Consider the following 22,416-nt stretch of genomic DNA (forward strand, 5'->3'; position numbering starts at 1 on the left):
ATAAGAATACCTGGTAGGCGAGTGAACCAGGTGTACGAGTGAGGAAGAGAGGTACAATCCCTGTTCTTCGTCGCAGTACCTGAAAAGGAAGCAAAACCAGCAAAACCAGGTCTGCCAACCGGGGTCTGGGACCCATATTAATAATAGAAGTCTCAGTAAGGCCAGGGCAAAGGCGACCTATCCCCACCAGTTGCTGAACCGTACCAAAAGCCTGAGAAAGGCCAGGGGAAGGGAGACATTCACCCATCAGTTAACTGTACCAAAAGCCTGAAGAAAGGCCACAGGAAGGGTGTGAAACTGCATTTATCGATGATAGTTATCATGAGATTAATCCATTCACTAATCCATTCATTATTCATCTATTCATACCTGCATTCATTTTGAATTCATCTAGAATAGGCTATGTTTGAGCGCTGTAGTTTTGGTCTAAGCTATTATGGTTCAATATTTGCTGAGAGCCATGTGATTATATACACTTGTCATTTATAGCATTATAGTGTGCTTTTAGGCACTAGAAAATCTGCTTTGTGTCTGTCCATATGAATCTAGCTCTTGTGTGTGGAGAGAGAATTGATTTTGAAGAGAACACAGTATGAAATGTTATGATAACAACTGCCCTTTGACAGACAGTCAGCTACTCCTTGGCACAGAGAAACAACCTTGCTGAGTGAGGAGAATGCTATGTTTTGAGCTTTGCAAATGAGACTCCTGTCTCAATGTGAGAATGTTAGCGATAGGTTGTTCTGTTCTTAAGAGAATGGAGAGACATGTCACTGTGACTAGTATAGTTCACGCCATATCAATGTATGCACGTAGATAGACACATGCTGTTTTCTATGAAATGCTTACTGCGCATAAATGTAATGAGTGTGTCACAGCACTACAATGCTAATGTATAACTGTGGGGTTTCTTTTGAGCAGATTCAGATGGCAGTAGATGGAGAAGGAGAGGGGAGTAGGAGTGTGTTGGTGAGCTGGTATGAGAGAGAGCTAGAGGGAAGGAAGCTGTCTCATGAGGAGACAGACTCAGAGCACAGTCCTAGAGAACTGGCTGTGAGGGAGAGAGCCTTTCTAGGAGAAGCTGGGAGGGTTGGGATTACTAAAAGCACTCATGCTTAGAGAGTGCTGATTTGCTTGCTTATGTAGTGATTAGTGACATTATGCCAAGCAATGCAAGGCATGAATAAAGATGCATTTTGTGCTTTGAAATTAACCGATTTCCTGTGTCTTTGTGATTCTGCTCTATTTTTGTTTACATAGAAATCACAGGCAACATTTCTAGTTTCACAGGGACACATTCCCCCACCAGTTGTTGAACTGTACCAAAAGCCTGAGAAAGGCTGGGGAAGGGATACATTCCCCCATCAGTTGTTGATCTGTACCAGAAGTTTGAGAAAGGCCAGGGGAAGGGAGACATCCCCCCACCAGTTGTTGAACTGTACCAGAAGCCTGAGAAAGGCTGGGGAAGGGATACATACCCCCATCAGTTGTTGATCTGTACCAGAAGCTTGAGAAAGGCCAGGGGAAGGGAGACATCCCCCCACAAGTTGTTGAACTGTACCAAAAGCCTTAGAAAGGCCATGGGAAGGGACAATTCTCCCATCCGTTGTTGAACTGTGCCAGAAACCTGAGAAATGCCACAGGAAGTGAGACATTCCCCATCAGATAAATGTGAACTGTACCAGAAGCCTGAGAAACGCCACAGGAATGGAGACATGCCCCCATCAGTTGACAGCGAACTGTACCAGAAGCTGGAGAAAGGCCACAGGAATAGAAACATTCCCCCCATCAGTTGACAGTGAACTGTACCAGAAGCCTGAGAAAGGCCACAGGAAGGGAGACATTCCCCCATCAGTTGAAAGTGACTGTACCAGAGGCTTGAGAACGACCACTGGAATAGAGACATTCCCTCATCGGTTGAAAGTGAACTGTAACTTAAAGAACCTTCCAATTCGGAACTTTATACTGTGTTTTCTAAAGGCACTTGCAGCGATTCTGATATAGGACTGCAGACATTTGATTTGGACATCCTGACTGGTCCCGTTGTGTTTTTGGTTGAGGCAGGGAACCCCTCTTACAGTTATGGCAAGCAAGGGTTTTTCTTTTCGTTTTCACTCATAAATAAAAGCCTTTACCATCAACCATGGCCCCACTGTGTCACAGTCGTACGTCTGCACCCTTACAGTACACACATGTACATTGTCCTACAAAGAATGATTGAATCCATCCTTCCTTCATTTGTGCATTGGACCTAATGGCAAAAACCCAATTTCAGTAAATGCAGATACTGAAAATCACCCTTAGCTATAGTACTGGTAGTTTGTCATTTATATAGCGCCTTTATCCCATTAGTATGGCCTGAACAAGCTTGTGGGGGTGAACGCCCTCACCGGACTGGAATTTCATGTATGGGAAATTGTCAGAAAGAATAGATGTTATGTGCACATTAGGCCGCGATAGGGAGTTGGTGGGCTGGCCCTGCCACAGAAATCTACCCATGATGGCCATATTGTTCGGTGATGACTTCTTCTTCCTAAATCTAAGACAAACAACATAGTGACTCAGTGGGTAGTTACCCAGAATACGTTGCAAGTTAATGTACAGACTTAAGAACCAATCTCTGGAGCTCCTTCTGCATTTCCATAAAATCATTAACTGTTATGGTCCTGACCTATGTAATCTGGCTTCTAAATGTTAGTTCAGAATGGTTCTTATAAACCTAACTTCAATTTGACCTTGGTCGAAGATTGAGGCCAGCTCAAACTGTACATTGTGCTGTTTACTCTGCAGGGAGTATTCTAGATCTTCGAAGCGGACCTCCACCTGCAGACTGATCCACATCCAAGCGTAGGTGTCACCCCTCACCTGCTACAAAATTATCACCTGCTGTCATCCTGGCACTTCAAAAAGCTTTATAGAAACAGTTCCCAACCGTAATGGAACATACCTTCCTCGCCTCTAAACACCTTTATCACCTGACAAATCTGTCTCGGCGATAAGTCCATCTGCTCATTGAAAGAAATCTTTGTACATGCAATGGTCGCCACCCATCCTTGGGATCCAAAGATGGCGGCAATTACTCCACCATTGTAGGTCTACAATGGAAACCCAGGATGCTGGATGCAATCTTCGCTGCACAGACATAAAACAGAATCTGCACTGCCCTCACTATTAGATGACATATTACGCCTAGAAGGTCAAGGTTCCCTCCGCACGCAGATCATGCTTGCCCTAGCCGCAGCCACTGCCAGTAAAACTCGGTCAGCTTCTCCCATTCTGCACTGAGGTGGTTTGAGTTCTTCTTGCTTGATGGCAGCCAAACGGTACGAAGAGGAAACCTAAATACCAACCTGACTTTGACTTTTACGTCAATGACGTATGTATCTCTCAATTAAGAAGATCAATTTGTTATCTCGTTAAATGGACGTAAAGCCATACAGCGGATGGATGGGGAAATACAGCCTCACGCCAAATGGTGCTAAAACTGAAATCCTAGTCTATGGCCTGCTCCCTTACTCAGCAAACCCCCAACACTATGCATCCTGCAACATTATTTGGTGAAATGGAATGCTGAGCTCAGCTTGAATGCACAGGTGAGCAACGAGTTTCAGTCAACATTCTTTCAAATGATAGTCCTTCACAATGACGCACCCCAAATGGTGGCGAGAGCACACTTGCACTAACTCTAGATGGGCCTTGACAATCATAAAATGAAAAGGCTGATCTCAAAAGTCCAGTACACTCTGGGTAGGTACGAACTAGGCATCGGGAAATGCCAGCCTGTCACCAACCAACTCAAAGTATACCCTGGCTTCCGGAAGAGATCAGTATCTCCTACAGGATAGTGCGTCTTGTATACAAGTGGCAAGAGGTTTCTGCACCTTACTCTGCACTGCATTATCCAAAGGAAATGAGCTCCCAATACCGACCCAATAGAGCCATTCGCTCTGCACAGGCCACCGCCAGGGGATCTCAAACACGCCAAACAGATACAGACTCCCTGCTTCTGGAGGATACAAGGAGGATAATCTCCCAAGAAAGATAGGACTGGCCAAATTCTGATGTCCTTTAGGACAGAATTCAACCCCCTCTGCAAAAACAAGGCAAACTGAAGGAACCATTGCTAGAATCTCCCAAAGCACCAAGAAGAAGCTAAATTGTCCATTGAGCCCCTACAAATGGAAAATATACATAATTCCACCTAAACTAGTTGTACCCAGATTACCATATGTCGAAACCAGTTCTCTCTCTTTTCCCCTCGCTCTCTCTCACACTATGGGCCTCATTACGACCCTGGCGGTAGAGGGGTAACGGCGCTGGTAGAGCTGCCGGCCTCGTTAACCGTCTACCGTCTCATTACGAGGTCTGCTCGTGGGACCTGCTAAGGACGTCTGGTAAAACCAGGCATCCTTAGCGGCTCGCGCGAGCAGACCAGGATGCTAACAACGGGCCTGTCATTCACGGGGCCGTTGTTAGCATCCTGCCCATTCCCATTGAGCCCTATGGGGCTCAATGGGAATGGGGATGTACCGGGTCTGGGTTCCTTGAATGGGGAAATACCGGGCCCTCCAAGGTCGGAATGGGCCGGTATTTCCCCATTCAAGGAACCCAGACCCGGTACCCGGTTCCCGGTATGGGGGTAGCCATGCTACTAAAAGCGGCATAGCTACCTCCATACTCGTAATGAGGCCCTATGTCTCTGTCTCAGTCTCTCTCCCTTCCGCTCTCCCTTCATCTCTCTCTCTCTCACACTGCGTCTCTCCCTCTCTATCTCTCTTCCCATGTCTCTGTCTCTCTCTCTCTGTCTCATCCGATGTCTCTCGCTCTCTTCCCATGTCTCTATCTCTTTCACCCTGTGCTCTCACTCTTTCTTTCACTCTTTGCTCTCTCTCTCTCTCTCCCCATGTCCCTCCCTCTCTCTCTTTCTCTCCCTCTATCTCACTGTGATGAATCAACGTCCGGGGCACCAGTGCTCCAGGGATGAATATTGGTCCCTAAACCATCAATCACCCTCACACCTCTAGTACACCAGAAGGGATCCAAACAGATTGGAAACACAAACAAATTATAAACCTCGTCCAATTTTGGTAACGTTGACGGAACGGTAGGCCTATCTCTGCAAGGTTGCGGGTCGTTGGTTAGTTACAACACAGCGAAAATACAATCATTACTCAATGATAAATGGATGGTTCAGTCTAGGGTGTATACAAATATCTACTTTATTATTATCACAACAGACAGTTCTAGCATACTACAAAATACAATCCACCCTGTAAAGGTAAGCCGGAGACAGACAGTTTCAAAGAAGGAAATGGGATGCTCTCTGGATACGGACAGGAGGGTAGTCAGTAAAGTGATTAATCGCAATAGGTCAAGGATACTTAGTTTCAGCACCATGCGAGCAATGGGTTGTTAAATATCAATAATGGCCTTAAATAATAACCACAATGTACATGGTGCTTGTAGAAGTTATTGGTGATCGACAGGGTCGAGTCGGTTTCAGGGTGCTTTGCAGCTCCTGCGACAGAGTTCAAGAAGGTAGACAGCTGCGGGTATCAAGCGGCAGGCAGTTCGACGACTGCAGGCTGGCCTTCATGCCATCTTTGAGTCATAAATAATTGGCTCAGTGCTGGTCGGTAGGTCTGAAGCACTGGTCGAGGTGTCACGAACGGTGTGAGCAAATGCAGCGAGCAGTCAGCGGTGCAGTCGGTTGAAGCTTGATGGACACTACTAGCTCAAAAATGCCCTTTAAGGCAGAGGCTGGTTGATGCTTGTTGATGCACTACCCTAGTCTCTTCACTGCGGTTGTGCCCAAAGTTGCAGAGAGTGTTGCAGGCAACGGCCTTTTCCTTGGTTTGGTTCAGAGACTCTCTGGAACTTCCCACAGAGGAAGCATGCTTCCAGAGCCTAGCAGGGAATGCTGTGTGCTGGCTGGTTACCGGTTATGCAGATGCTGGAGGGTCCCCTGGATTCAGCATCTCCATCTGTTCTCTTGCAGATTTTGCTTCCCTCTTTGGAAATCCTGGCCTTCCTTTACTGGCAGAAGCTGTACGACAGACTGTACCTTCAGCCAGCATCCAAATGAGTTCTTCTTGTTACTTCTTGCAAAGTCTTCAGATGATTTGCCCAAAAACCAAAATGGCCACATTGATTGGTGTAGGCTAATCCTACCTTAATAAACCAATCCTGGATCCCCAGATTTCCTGTATGCATGAGGTCATAACCAGAGTGGGATAAGTGAACCTCCCAGGTGTTGCTGAAACCAGCAATGTCTTCTAAATAGGCGACACTGATGTTTTCCAGCCCAGACAAAACCTGGATAACCATTCGCTGAAAAGTGTCTGGGGCATTTTTCAATCTGAAAGGCATCAGAGTGAACTAATAATGTCCTTCTGCGGTTGAGAATGCTGACCTCTCTCTCGCTCCATCATTCAAGCTGAGATGCCAGTACCATGCTGTGAGGTCAAAGGTACTCATGTACTTGGCAGTGCAAAGCTGTTCAATTAGTTCATCTGCCTGAGGAATGGGTTGAGAATCTGCCTTTATGACAGAATTGAGCCCCCTGTAGTCCGCACAAAGGCAAACTTCTGTCTTCGCACCACTGGTCATTTAGGGACCAGTACCAATGGGCTAGCCCAGGGGCTGTGGGATGGCTCTTTCACTCCTAGGGACAGCATCTTGGAAACATCCTCCTTGATGGTGTCCCTGACCTTATTGGCCATCCGGTGAATCCTACTCTTCACCGGCTTACTATCTCCAGTGTCCACATCATGGGTGCACCAATCTGCGTGACCGGGATTCCGAGAAAGCAGACTGGCAAACTATCCCAGTAAACAGTGACAATCTGTCAGTTGCTGCTCTGACAGGTCCATTGCAAGGTTGATACCCTCAACTGACCCATCTGTGGCTTCAGTTTCCAGGAGGTCTGGGAGGGGATCAGTCTCCTCAGTCTCTCCGTCAGTCACTTACGCCATGAACAAGTCATCCCTGTTATGATGGGGTTTTGGCTGGTTGGCATGAAAGACCCTGCACATCTGTTTAGGTTCTTTCACATCAATGATATAATTCACCTCACTGACTTTTTCCAGCACACAGTAAAGCTCAGTCCACTTGTCCTGAAGGGCCATCGGTTCCAGGATGCCACCTCGACAGCTCACTATGGGTCTACATTCTGGGATATTGTGGAATGTTTTGTGCACCTTAGGTAAGAAGTAAATCATGGGCCTTATTGGTCCATCCACTGTTAAGTATTCTCTTTCTACATTTGGCAATACCCCCTTTGAATGCCAGTGATGTATTAATGCGGACACTGTTATTTTGAGTGAATTGTGAGGGCTAGTAGCCAATGCCTGATAACATCCATCTGTGTTTATATGTTTCATTCCCATGGCAATGTAATCCTGTCTATCCATGATTACAACATTTAGATAGATTGTCTTTCACCTGCGTGCTCTGGATAAAATCAGTGGTTGTTGACATGCCACTGTAATTAGCCACCTCATACATGATTCTGGTGGAGCGGCCCTAGCAGAGATCCCCTCATTCTTGTCAGACAGAGAATCACAGTTCCGCGCAGATCCTGTTCTCCCAGAAGCTACAGTCCTCACCTCAATTGTGGGGTAGTCCAAGGTTCAATGCGCTCACCTTGGCTACTTAATAAATGTTTGCTGCCTTTATCTCCCCTTCACTGCAACTTCTGAAATGCATTCGATACTGAACATGCTCGCCTTGGAAACAAGACGTGGCTCACCACAGGTTCGATCCCCGGGTCCGCACTTAGAAACCTCTGCGTATTAAGCGCGTTTGAAAAAAACAATTACAATTTAAAATTACAATTACTATCTCTCAGGCTCATCCATCTATTCCAATGGCCTCTCCAGTGGTATTGTGCAAATCCAAGTTTGACGGGATGATGAAAAACATGTATTTTTTTTATTTTTTATTAACCATACAGTTTTAATTCAAAAACTTTTGTTTCTCCATTATCAATTTTAAAAAAAAAGAGGAAAAAGGAAAAGGAAAGAATACTAGAAGCCCATACTCAATCAATATTAATAGTCAGTGTTCCCCACACATACTACCCGAGAGTGGCACTCTACCGCCGGGGCAAGGTCTCTAATCCACTATGCCTGTGCTGTGGACGTGATGTAGGTACCTTTTTGCACATTTTATGGGAGTGCCACCACATACAACAATATTGGCAGGCATGATGTGATGAGCTATCTAGAGTCATGAGTAAAATGATATTAAGGGAGCCAACACAGCTATTGCTAGGGGTGGATGATAAATGCGATCTGTCAAGATATGAAAAACTGTTTCTGTCGACTGCCACGGCAGTACTTAGGAGGAACATTGCACAGCTGTGGGGCTCAGAGACAACACCCAGAGATGAACAATGGGTCAAGGGTGTAGTTGTCTGTGCCACAATGGAACACCGAGTGTACACTGCAAGGGGGTGCCCGGTGGAAGCACACAAAATCTGGCAGAAATAGGATGATTCCCGCTGACTGGATTAATGCTCTGTTGAATAGTTACACCCCTGGAGGACATGTGAATCATATAAATGTTTTTGAAATGTTAACTAACAAAACTGATGCTTCTGCTGTCATGACCTTATTGGTGTTTAAGGTTTGGGGGGTTTGAGGCGCCTTTATAAGGTTTATCAGTAGATGTATTGTTTATTCTTGAATAAAAACTCAAATAAATGTTTGATGAAAATAAATAGTCCCTGTTCCCATCTCAGCGTCCCATTCACATTGCTGGTTCTAAATTCAGGGTTGGGGAATAAAATATTAGAGTTTGTCAAATAATCGCTTTTGGCACTTCAAGATTGTCTCTAAATGTATGGTTAAAGATTCTTTCCAAAAGAATTACCATACATTTAATTACAGATTGAGCGGCTCCCCTGTATAATTTTTCCCAACAATGCTCAAGGTCAGTACCTGCAGTATTCTTCAATTGTTCATAGAGTATTAAAGTACTCTCAGTCCGGAGAACAGGGCAATAAAGGGCAGGTGCTGCAGAGTTTCCTCTTGGTGATTACAAGTCGGTAACTCTTTTCCTTTGCCCTTCCCCCATAGCGGAACAGCACAGCCCTTGTGTGAAGAATATTCAGACAAAATCTTAGGTAGGTATCACGGAAACCAGGAGACGGATGCTTCCTCAAATATAAAGGCACTACATTGAACTGATTATTCAATGTCTTCAAAAAGATTATGGTTTTTTGAAGCTGAACTTTTTGCCTCTATTATGGACCAATGAGCAGCCCATAACATTCTCTTAACCTGTAGCGGAATTTCACATGGATTTTTAACGGGTTGGCCGAGTTGTTCCAGTATTTCCTGACAATGAGCAGTCCATTCATTCAAGGCCCATTCGAATGTACAATCACCTCTTTTCTTAATAATGTCATATTGCGTTGAGCAGTTGCAAGGGTTCAATTTACCAAAGACCGAAAGGGATTTCCAGAAGATTATAGCGTGCATGGAAATCAGGCACAGCTCATGTCTTACAATTGCTATAGGTATTGAATTTGGAAGTCTTAGAAGTCTTTTCTAAAATCTGCCCTCAAGTTTTACCAGATTTCCCAGGATATACCCAGGTCAGCTTCACCACCATAGGACAGAACAGGCACCAGTTTTTTTTGTAAAATCGAATCACCACCAATAGAGAACATTTTCCAAATGTTCTTTTGATCACAAGTGCCTGAGCTATCAATTGGTTGGTTTTCAGTATTAGATTTGCAATCCATGCTGACTCAGTTCTGCTGGCACTAATCATGATCCCCAAATATTTATTAGAGTTTGTTGGGGTCATTGTACTGGTTCCCAGCTTCCATTCAAATGCTGTTTTTCTTTTGCCTCTCTGTTTTTGAATTAGGACGATTTCCGATTGATCCGCATTTATTTTTTGGTTATTAGAGGTGACATAAGCTTGTAGTGCATCCAGTTTCTTTTGCAGGTCCAAGGTAGTCTTATCAAGCAAGACTAGATCGTCCGCGTATAGTAACCAACCGGCCGATTCAGTATTGAATTTTGGCGGACACAATCTTGGGGGGTCCAATACTTTTGCCATATCACTGATGAAGAAGATGTACAATATACGTGCCAGGGGACACCCCTGTTTAAGGCCCTTATGTGGATTTAATTTCTTTAGTCAGACTCCCATCTTTATTTAGCCTGATTTGTAGGGTTGCTCCTGTGTAAAGATCTTTTATTGCGGCTACCAGGTGTTGTGGACAACCCCTATCCTTTAGATTGGATCATAGAAGCTCTCTGTCAATGGAGTCGAATGCCCCCTCCATGTCTATACAGTCTACATGGAGGCACCCCTTTTCGTTTAATATTTTTGTTTTACGCAAATGTAATATTAGCAGATTTAATCTGCAATTTGTGCCGCTAACAAAGCCTGTTTGCCTCTGATCGAAGGATTTTGACATTTTTATCCATTCTTTTAGGCGTTTCAGAAGTACTGCAAATATTTTCCCCAAACATCCAAAAGGGTGATAGGCCTATAGTTCCTAGGGTTCTGCCTATCACCTCTTTTGAAGATGGGGACGATAATCACCTTTTTCCATGAAGGAGGCACCCTTCCCTGACTTACAATGTGTTCAAAGAGCCTCATGCCAAAGTCTGTCCATGAATGAGGAGCCAATTTTAGCATGGACTTTGTCATTGCATCGGGTCCGGGAGCTCTATATGCTCTGGCTTTTATAATGATGTTTTTGATTTCCATTCTATCTAGAGCAATGTCCCACAGACCGGACGGTACCTGAGAAAGCGGGAGCTCGCTATGGGGCAATCCAGTAAATAAAGCCTCGAAATGGGAGATCCAGCCCGACTGGTGTATGGGATTAAGTTGGAAATCACCACTAACTTCTTCCTTCTTGTTCAAGAAAACCCACAAGTTCTTTCCGTCGTTTGACAGGGCAGCCTGTAACATGATCTCACAGTCCCTTGGGTATAGGATTGCTCTATGAGAAGCCACCCAGTTATGACATTTTTGTTTCTTTTTTTGGATTCCTTAAGCCTGATCTCAAGTGGTAGACATGTCAAGCTTTTAAGATCCTTTCTTAATAAAGTCTTCCTTTCTGCCATAGTTCTTTCGTAGTGGTGTTTGGTTTTAAAGGGTGTTTTACCATTTCTCCCGGGCCCCTCTCTAAAAATCATAAGGCAGGCTTCCTAATCAAATCAGGCAGCTTGACTTGAAAGCCAATCGTGCAACACGTTAGTCAGTCTTGGTATTGATTCACGGTTAATACGGAGCCTGCTTCTATTTGTTTCCAATAATACAGTCTGAGATCAATGTGACCTGATTTCTTTTTTGGGCATTAAATTAATGTACTAGGTCTTCTACAGGTCAATATTAATGGATTATTATTGCTCTTTTCTGTATCAAGTATGGTTAGAGAAACAACCCTATGAAAGGTTCTTGAATCAATGAAATAATGGTCCATTGTCGCACTGGCTGACGGCAAATGCCATGCTGGTGCTCCTTCTCGATCACCGTTCACCTGCCCATTCAACATCTGGAGATCTCTAATTTCAGTTTCTTTCCACCACTGCTTTGCCTTTGTGTTTTTTTTACTTTGGAGTTTCTATCCCGGTTTTAGAGGCCTCTTCAGTGCCAGTGTTAAACAATCAATATTTAGATCACCACATATAGTGATACAAGGGTAGATAAATTCTTCTCTGAATTTATCAATCCACTTTGTCATTTCCAGAATGAATGAATTGGACTCCTTGGCCTGTGGATTCCAGTATAAGCTAAACAGTATTAAAATTCCCTCCTTATCTACTAAAGAACCTATTAATTTAATTAGCAATATTGGGATTAAAGAGTTTGGATGAAAACAGTTTATCACCTGGCCCATAGAATCATTTTTTGTCATCATCAGCAGTCCTGAACTAGGTCCACCCTTCACCCTATTTTTGGCAACATTCAAGGAACTTGTATATCCATCTAAGAGGGGTATTTCCCGCAACCAGGTTTCCTGAAAACAAAGGATACCCAGGGCGTTCAATCTGCTGTCAATCGTTCTCATCAAATGAGTATGGCCCCTGGTATTCCAGGAGCCTACTCGGAATTCCTCTCCTTATATCGATTTCTCATCGATTTCCAAAAGTAACATGCATTGGCAAAGCCAAGAGTTTGAGGTTTTGTGTAGAAATGTTATAGGCATTTGCCAGCCACAAAATGCCATAAAATAGCAGCAGCTGGAAAGTGGGCTGAGTACTGGGGAATATGGTGCCAGTGACTGAACTGCAGATAGAATACCTCTACCCAAAACGCCTATGACCGAATGAACTCATGTTGTATATATATGATACTGCCCCAGTTTATTTTTTCTTGAGAGACTAAAACATTTTATTTTCAAAGACATGCTATACTTTGATCTAGTGAAAGAGAACTAGTGGGGCTGTCTGCTCCCGCCAGCCCTCCCCCTCTCCTTCTACCTGCCTTCCGCTTGCCACCATTCCTTCGTCTGTCCTTTCGGTCTCCCCACTACCCCCACTGAGCTTGCGCCCATCCTCCAGTCTGCCAGGCCCTTTTCGGCTCCTGCGAACTTGTTCATCCCACAAACACTCAAGGTCATAGCACCATTGACATGTTCCTTCCTCCTCTGTCTTTTTAATCTCTCTTAATCCTGTGCAGAGTCCGTGGCAGCTTTATGTCGCTCGCTAGTGTGGAAGAAATCTATCATGAAATAAAATAATTCTTTGAATTCTAAGTACTTCTTTCCCCCGCAATAGCCCTCAGAGACTTCTTCTTCCCACCCGAAGCCATCTTTATTATTTATTTATGTATATTCATATACAGGAGGAACAATGCTCTTTTGATACCAAAAGAGCGTACAATAGATAAGAAATCAGATTTGACGGGAAGCTTTGAGCTTCTTACAATGGGGTGATTTTGAGGGACATTCTGACCACCAGTTTAGGAGGGGAGTAAATGGAACAGTCACTGGGGACAATACATAAGTGGACATACATAGTTTAAGGGCAACCAACACTGGACATTTCTAAGTGAGGGTAAGTGGTGCGGCCGGCTGTGCTCGGGAGGTGACTCTTACGGGAGAAGTGCTAGAGTGCAGGCAGAGGAAGTGCGGCTCAGAGGCAGGTTAGAGGCGAGGGAACAATGTTAGCTCGCAGGCAGATGAGAGGTAGGTTAAGAGGGTAACTCAGAGGTGAGGAGGTAGGCATTTAGATTGGTTTTGAATAAATCCATGTGGATTGTTTCTCGAATGTCCAGGGGAAGAGAATTCCATGCAAGTGGAGCAAGAAGAAAGAAAGGGCGGAAGCAAGAGAAAGTAGAGGGAGGGTGAGAAGCCCCAAGGGTATTCGAGGATGCAGAGCGGAGATCACGAGAAGGCTTGTAGAGATGGATCAAAGAGGATATATATAGTGGTCCCTTATCTTGGATGGATTTCTGAAGCAGGAGAAGAAATTAAAATCTTGCCCTGTTTTGCATCATCACCCATCCATCCTGGTGAGGGCACGAGGAAGTAGATGTGAAGTCAGGGAGTTCAAAGAGAGTCCTGGTAGTGAAGTTAATGATCTTGTCGAGAGGACAGAAGTCATAGTTGGGGCGACCAAAGCTGATGCTGGCACATCAGTCCAGTTTAGAGAAGAGAAGAGTGCTTAAGAGATGCTATCTTTTTCGGCTTTGCCACACACACACCCAGCATCGGCTCTCTATTATGGTTACGATATACATGTATCCCGAACCCACGCCTCATAAAATGAGTCGATTTCCAAGTGCTTCTTTCCCTTGTTTGAATGGGGAGACCCTCCTAGTTGCCTCATGGACTCGAACGTCCTTCTCTATGCCACCTAACCTCTTCAATGCAACTTTTTTTGTGGCTATTTAGTTTTTTAAACCAAAATGCTTTTTTGAACTTTTGCTCACTTTGTTTATTTGTCTTTCCCTTGTGCTACACACAGCAGGCTTTCCGCCTAGTATTACTGATGTGCTCCCACTCAGCTAACTAACTATTCTGCCATCTCTATGGTGGAAGACAGTTTGGGGGTGGGGGTGGCATTCATCTTCTTTCCGTGGGATAACGGGCAGGTCCTGGTGGCTGGCACGGTCCAACAGATGGTTCCACCTGTACCATGCCATTCAGGCTCTGTCTATATATCTGTGTATCAATTGAGCTGCCTCTGCATTTACTGCAGGCAGCTGCAACCCTGCCTGTAGCTGCCGCCACGCCTGGTGCTTTGCAGATAATTTAGTGAAAGACTGAAACATGGCACTTGCAAGTATTCCTTGCAGGTTATCATGCCATGTTCTTTCTGGAGCGGGGCGCCGGCTACCTTTTTTGAAAAATGTTTGCAAAAAACTTGGGATTGGTCACCCCGAGTTACCTGGGGGAACCCAGACGTGGACTCCCTGCTCACTGTGGTCAGAGAGGCACAGCTACACCTCACTGATGAGGCCCAACAAGGCTGAAACACGTGTATGGGGTTGCTGACGGTACTCTTGTTCAGAAGAGAATTGCCATAGCATTTCGGTGCTGGACTGCCCATGTGGGCAGAACAAAGACTGACATGAAAATGGATGTTTCCCATCTGTGAAAGGTACAGTGAGCAAAAAGTGTGTGCTGCAAACTCTCATCTCAGAACAGGTTATCATGCCATGTTCTTTCTGAAAAGGGGCTCCTGCTACCTTTTTTGAAAAATGCAAGTATTCCTTGTTTAATGGGAGAACCGAGAATAGCTCTTGTTTGAGAAGAGAATCCGATTTGTTTAAGTCTTCTTGTCAGCCAAAAAGACAATTTCACAAATACACTATTACTGTAAAAACATAAATCTGTCTATTCATAGTTGTAGGGAAGTTGCCTGTCAGAGAAGCGAAAGCGAAAGAAGAAGCCCCGTGTTACTATTTCGAAACCATTGGTGCTTTTGCAGTTTCAGGGACAACATTGAATTGAAGAATGTCTTCATAAGTTCCATGTAGCGCCAAGAAGACCCCATGTGTGTGTGAGCACTATGCAGGTTGTAGTTAGTAGAAACTAAATCATAAACATCGAAGACAGGAAGTAGCCCCAAGGCGTTGTGCACACAAGGGCTTTCACTAGGTAACAACCTTTGTGAAGGGGGAACAATCTACAAGTGCACATATAAATCCCACTATGTACTGCAAAAGCAGCACAGATATGGAAAAAAGACTCACCACGGGGGGCTGGGGGAGGTGAGGATCAGGACCATTACTACTACAGACCAATGCAAAGGTACCGTATTGAATTGAAGACGAGGTACTCGTTATGTTTCATATAGCGCCAATTAAACACTCCAGGGGGTGGGAGCACTGTGCATGTTGGGGAAATCGAAGCTATAAATATACAGCCACAAACAACACCGAAAAAGAAAGACTGGACAGAGGCCTCTGGCACAGGACGGTAGAGCGCAGTATGCGTGATATATAGTCAGGGACGTCATTTAGGGGACGCCAGGGGTCGCACCTGCAACCCTTGAGGTTTCCCTTGCTACCCCTGTGGTCTCCCTTGCTACCCCAAAAACATTTTTTACAAATTGAAGCTCCTGGTCTGTGGCCAATGCCATGTGCCTCTTTGTTTCTAGAGTGGCTGGCTTTCTTGTTCAGAATTCCTAAAAAACAGCAGGTTCCACAAGTATAACACTTTGAGTAGAGACCCTAAATAAAAAAAGAATAGGAATAACAAATAATTTGTCTTTCTGGAATTGTAAACAATAATTGCTAGACTCATTAAAGGTTTATTTCAGGCACACTTCAAGGGGGAGTCCCTGATTTAGTCTGTTCTTAAACACCTCAACTTCACAATGCAGACAAAATACTCCAAAAAGCATTTAGCGTAGAATAAGCATCCATTTTGGACTATGTATTTTGATTTTCGCAAGTTGCAGTTATAGCATGATTATTTCTGCCAATACATATGGTCATCCATTCATTTATGAAATAGCTATCACGTTACAATGATATTGTAACCATATTTTTCATAGTGTACTTAGAAACAATGCTATGGGTGACCACATCCTGTTTTGTCAAGGGGGAAATGGTCGTGTTCCATTGCTTTCTGTGATATCACTTTAGGGTGGGGTCAAATGACATCACTTCCTGTGATGTCATCAGAGGTCAAGGGGCATCTGCTGCCACTTCCGCTACCCCAGGCATTTTGGTGAAATGACATTGCTGTATATAGTAATCCAGTTTAACGTCTATGATTTCCAGAATACAGTAAACCATTATTAATAATATGCTTAAAGACTGACAGAGTGGTGAATTCTGGCTATGGTACAATGAGGTAACGAGGTAAAAAGAGTACAGAAACATACTGGGGGCCGGGAGGACAGCTCATGGGCAATGCGCTCGCCTTGGAAACAAGAGGTTCCAACCCGGGGTCCACGCTTTGAAACCTCTGGGTTTAAGCGCATTATAAATAAGCAATTACAATTACTTGTAAATCAATATAAAGACATAGGGCCCACTTATATCTCTTGAGGAGTCTCCAAGGACATCTCCTGAGTGTGGAGCCCAGGGTGCAAAATGTATTTATTCTAGTTCTTACATCATGAAGAGCAGTATTAGGGTTTGAATACATTGGGAGAATCAATGCCCATTAAGTTATTGGGAATGCTACTTCGGGGGTCATCTTTCCACACACCCTTTTCCTGCCCCCCCCTTCCCTGCTTCCTCTCGACTGTTTGTGAGGAGTTACTTGTCAATTCTTCCTCCCATTGCACAGGGGACACCCCTGAAAGCCTGCTTTTGTTCCTTAAAAAATAAAGGAGGGTGTGGGAAAACCTTTCTGCAGAAACATTCTGTGGTAAAGTGACCCACTCCCAGGGATAGGGATTGTAACAGGTCCTACACAGGTAGCAGAGCTTTCACATTAGAGCATAACACCAACCGGGAGATGGAAGAGGAGGATTGGTAGGATTCTTGGAGAGAATAAAGACAGACATTGACCATAATATACACTTGTATTTACAGTTTGGTACTGGTGAAGACAGAGCTTTGGATCAAGTTATTGGACATGATGTTATGTACGGTCGCGCGCCATCCCTCAGGCCCAATGTTGAATTAAAGTAACCTTTAGTTACCAAACACAGCATTAAGACTCTCTCTCTCCACAGGTGTCCCAGCAGCGATGCAGAGAAGCTGTAAATCTTGAGAGGCAGAGTCTTCCACAACTTATAACACAGAACATTCTTGATACGGAAGATGGCTGCAAAGATCTGAGCTATTGCAGGAAAGAAGGCATGGTTTACATATGTGGGCGGGGTTGGGTACAGCAAACATCATGCGTTATATGTAGTTCTCTAGGGCAAGGAGTAGAATGTGGCTTCAGGGGTGTCCATCTCCAGTCATTGATGGCCGCAACCTTATGGGTTTTCAGGATAGCCCTCAATAATATTCAGGAGATACATTTTCATATATATAAAACCATTGTCTTGGGAAGATAGCGCTGGGGCAATGTGCTCGCCTAGAAAGCAAGCGGACACGGAGCAACACAGGTTCAAGCTTCGGGTCTGTGCTTAGAAACCTCTGGGTATTAAGCGTGTTGTAAATAACCCATCATATCATATCATTGCATGCACATTTATCTCATGAACATTAAATGGCTAGCTGCTCTGCAGCCCTCCAGGTCTGGAGTTGGACACTACAAATTTAGAGCTAAGAGCAAGGGAGGTAAAGGGTTGAAGCAGGTGGCACAGGGATTTGACATTTTGAGGCGGACTTGCAATTCCAAGGAGAAATAAAGGGAGACAGAACTTCCTAGGTGGAGAAGGAAGATCTAAATCCAATTAGGAGGAATTTGAAAAGAGACCAGTGTTGCATGATAGTCATTCGGAGTGAGGAGATTGGGAGACTTGCAAAAGAATGTGGGAAGTTGTCGAGGGTACACATTGTAAAGTTCAGCACTTTATTAGGGATTGGGGGGGGCAAAGAGTAGAGGGACAAGGCCAGAAAGAGATTGGAGCAGAGGTCAATAATTACAAGGATTTTCTGAGGACAGTTATGGCTTCAGTAGAGAGGCAGGTTCGGTGGAGATGGATTGTGTGTGTGTTGGTTAGGTTCATCCGGGCAGATGTGTGCAATGCATTTTTGAAGGTTTAGTTTGCTATCAAGGAGGAGGCTAAGATAGCAGGCCGGCCTTCCGGAACACGGTGAGAAGGTGAGGTGGCAAGATAACGGGAAGGAGCGAAGGGGCAGCTTGTTGGAAGCTGGGAGTTAGATGCCGTGCTTTGATGAAGGGCATCACAGCTCCATCCATTGTTTAAAAGCTCATAGTTTGGTCTTCGTCTGTGATTGGGTAGCGATGCAGCCTCCAGAATGTTACTGTTGGTTGGGAGGGAGGCTGGTAAATGGCAAAGTTTTTTGAGGTCAGCAGGATTATTTTTAGAATGGTTGGATAGTGATGTAAGTGGAAAGACTGGAAAAGGCCCTAAGTTGAACAGACCTGTAGATGCATCTTTACTCCCATTATTGATGTGTATCGGATGAAGGTGATCCCCTCTTTGCTATATGGCCAGGAGGTCTTTGCAACATCAATTTGAATAAAGTGGGGCACCGTAGAATCAGCTGTGTGGAAACCTAATCATTTGCCAGTTGTTGCATTGAGGTATGAGCTGGGCTTTAGGCCCATTGAGGGTCGGCTTCATTGCAAGGTTCTCTAGGTTTTTACAGGAATTGTATGGATCCACCCGTCGATTCCTTGTGGATTTAGAGAGAATGAACAGCAAGCAGATTTTTCACAACATTGAACAAGCAAGGGTTAATTTGAGGGATGATCCTGTAAAAGTAATACCAAAAAAAAGTGTCTTTACAAAGAGGCTGGATGGACACAATTGATAGATTGAGAAGGAGAAAGTTAACATTGCATTCCAGTCTGTCCAGGTTAGACCAGCCAATACATAATAACTAAAAGTAATTGTTTCGATATAGGTGATTATCATGCTAATGACCAGTGGCAGAGCCAGGTGTGGTGGGGGGGAGCCGCCCTCAAACCCCCCTCGCTCCTCCCTGATTCCCAGTGTGCCCCACAGCCTCCCGCTGGCACCATATTATCCGGCCCCGTCTGGCACCAAAAGCCGCCTCCCGCGACTGCTAATGACAGTTGTGAGGTCCTGGAGAAGCTTGTAATGCTCGGCGTGTCTAGCACAGGCGGATCAGCCCACATGACTGCACACATGACCACACAGGATTTATTCCTAGGGTACGAGGGCAGGGAGGACAGCTCAGGGGCAACACACCTGGCTTCGAAACAAGACAATGGGGAGTAGCACTCTGGCATGCAGCCCAAAATAATTCATTCGTTTTGGACTTGCCTGCCATGCATACGAATAAAGATGGCATTGCTCACACAATGACAATCCGTTTTCATATCATCTATCAGTAAATGGAGGCCTAACCATGCACAGTCTTACATTGGGAGCTGATATATTTGCATTCTGTCACCTGCACTTACTGCAATTTAGACCCAGAAGTTGTGCAAGTGGGAACCAGAATTCTTGCTTTCCCAGCATGCAATTGGCAGCTGTGCACAGGAAAAATACCAGCAGGAGACCTCGCCAACCTCCACCTTACACGGACCGAACACCCTTAGTTGAACTGTGACTTTCTACTGGAACTGTACTGTTGTACACCTCTGCAGAATGTTCTGTTATGCACCTGTACTGTTGTAAACCACTGCAAAATGTTCTGTTATGCACCTGTACTGCCGTACACCTCTCTAAAGCACTTTGTTATTCATCTGTACTGTTTGTTAGGCATCTGTACCATTGTATACCTTTGTAAAGCACTCTGTTATGCATCTGTACTGTTGTATACCTCTGTAAAGCACTCCGTTGTTCAGCTGTACTGTTTGTTATGCATCTGTACTGTTGTATACCTTTGTAAAGTACTATGTTATGTATCTGTATTGTTGTATACCTCTGTAAAGGGCTCCGTTATGCATCTGTAATGTTGTTACCTCTGTAAAGCGATCTCTTATGCATCTGTACTGTCTGTTATGCATCTGTACTGTTGTATACCTCTGAAAAGCACTCTGTTATGCATCTGTACTGTTGTATACCTCTGAAAAGAACTCTGTTGTGCATCTGTACTGTTGTTACCTCTGTAAAGCGCTCTGTTATGCATCTGTACTGTTTGTTATGCATCTGTACGGTTGTATACCTTTGTAAAGTGCTCCATTATGCATCTGTACTGTTGTATACATCTATAAAGCGCTCCGTTATGAATCTGTACCATTCTATACCTCTGTAAAGCACACTGTTATGCATCTGTACTGTTGTATACCTCTGTAAAACACTCTGTTATTCATCTGTACTGTTTGTTATGCATCTGTACTTTTGTATACTTCTGTAAAGCACACTGTTTGTTATTCGTCTGTACTGTTTGTTATGCATCTGTACTGTTGTATATCTCTGTAAAGCACACTGTTATGCATCTGTACTGTTGTATACCTCTGTAAAACACTCTGTTATTCATCTGTACTGTTTGTTATGTATCTGTACTTTTGTATACTTCTGTAAAGCACACTGTTTGTTATTCGTCTGTACTGTTTGTTATGCATCTGTACTGTTGTATATCTCTGTAAAGCACACTGTTATGCATCTGTACTGTTGTATACCTCTGTAAAACACTCTGTTATTCATCTGTACTGTTTGTTATGTATCTGTACTTTTGTATACTTCTGTAAAGCACACTGTTTGTTATTCGTCTGTACTGTTTGTTATGCATCTGTACTGTTGTATACCTCTGTAAAACACTCTGTTATTCATCTGTACTGTTTGTTATGCATCTGTACTGTTGTATATCTCTGTAAAGCACACTGTTATGCATCTGTACTGTTGTATAACTCTGTAAAGCACACTGTTTTGTATCTGTATTGTCATATACCCCCTATGAAGCTCTCAGTTGCAACTCGAAGCTTGTTCCGCACTCAATAAATACATTGCTATTAAATAATAATAATAATAATGATAATATGTTTTTTTTCTAGGGAATACAGACATTTTTAAGCTGAGGGGCAGAATGCCTCTACAGACAGTTGAGCCCAATAGCACCTTTGTGGCAATGAAGTAAGACTGTGGGGGGTCGAGCAGAAAGGATTCTGCGCCGTCAAAGGAAAATCTCCTGCATTTAAATGAGACGTAAAATGGCAATATTTGTCCACCCCCTTCTCCCTTTTTAAATTACTCTTCCTCTCCCTTGGCTTCAATTTCGTGGGAACATCACAGCTCAATGGAGACAGTGTGCACTCTCAATTTACAAGAATAAAACTCGTTTTTCACAGTCAGAAGAAACATGACGAAGCCATAACATGTTGTGTTAAAGCCGATATTGACATGTACTGAATGGTACAGTAGCTTGCTGAGAGCTCCAGCATCTTGTAGGCATCTTGGCGCTGTATATTAGTTTTGATGATAACGTTATGCCACATGGTTTGATGCATTTTTATTAGAGGAAAGGCATTACTATGAGTGTGGCAGTAACTCCACGATTGTTACATGGAATTGCCATTACTGTCGCTCAGTCCGGTGGGTTTACCACCGTATTGTGAGTGGTGGTACGGACCGTGCTAATCTCCATTTTGGGAGTTCATAGGTCTCATTGGGGATTTGTTTAGCTTTATCCCAGTTTTTTTGGGAGGTAAGGTGAAGGATTTACCCCCAGCAACATGTTGGCTGTAAAAACTCCACTTCACCTCTCAGGTGAGAGATCTGTGGTTCAGTATAATTGGCAGTAGTACCATTAGCGTCCAAAACAGTGGTAATAAAAGGAATTACCGCCAGAAACGTCACCACACTGGCAAAGTCTTAAGGAGGCCTCTGGCACTTATTGTCTTGAACGTGTGTCTTAGGGTTCTTTGCCACACCTGGAGCGATGTCAATATCCACTTAACCCCCCAGTACAGGTCAGCATGCTATAGAAAGTCGAGTCATTATGTCATCCTTACCAGGTGGGGGCAAAGGGAGCTCATTCACGTACGCCACTTTACTCCTCATTCTTCCTTCTCCTGCCACCCCAGATGCCTCCTCTCCGAACAATGGCCTACGAGAAACGTCTCAGGGAACACTGGCACCTCGAGGTGCCGAGAAGCAGCAAAACAAGCGGAAACCGGGACAATGTGACGCCAGTCACGCTGGGGTGGTGGAAAAAGCAAGCTTTCATTTCGGGCTCCGAGTTCTTCTTAGAAGAGCTCTTGATTTCGTAAACTATTTCAGGAAACCACCGAATGACATCGCTAATCACAGTTGGCTTTCAGGAACAGGCCCGTTCCTTCAAGACACTCAACGTAACCCGAAGAGGCTCTTTGCGGTTGCTTTAGGATTTTGAATGTGGCTTTTGCTTAGAATTCCATGTTTGTATATGTGTTCTCTGCATACAATTCCATGCGCAGATATAAACCCTTGAAAAATAGTTCAGAGA

The 22,416-nt window shown here is 44.2% G+C and overlaps 1 protein-coding gene across 2 annotated transcripts in view; it reads right to left on the reverse strand.

The window, feature by feature from the left end:
* The window catches only part of LOC138515668 (C-type lectin domain family 4 member F-like), a 281,439-nt gene extending 259,338 nt beyond the window's left edge, over nt 1-22,101 (reverse strand). Inside the window, exon 1 of one of the 2 annotated variants that reach the window (XM_069630351.1) lies at nt 21,944-22,101. In XM_069630351.1, the coding sequence (XP_069486452.1) occupies nt 21,944-21,992 (49 nt within the window). In that variant the 5' untranslated portion in view covers nt 21,993-22,101. The remainder of the gene's footprint in view (nt 1-21,943) is intronic. The other variant, XM_069630350.1, reaches the window with a different exon arrangement.
* Nucleotides 22,102-22,416: the final 315 nt, after the last annotated feature.

Source organism: Ambystoma mexicanum, chromosome 6q, assembly GCF_040938575.1.
Source record: "Ambystoma mexicanum isolate Mex_15411 chromosome 6q, UKY_AmexF1_1, whole genome shotgun sequence".
Lineage (NCBI taxonomy): Eukaryota > Metazoa > Chordata > Amphibia > Caudata > Ambystomatidae > Ambystoma > Ambystoma mexicanum.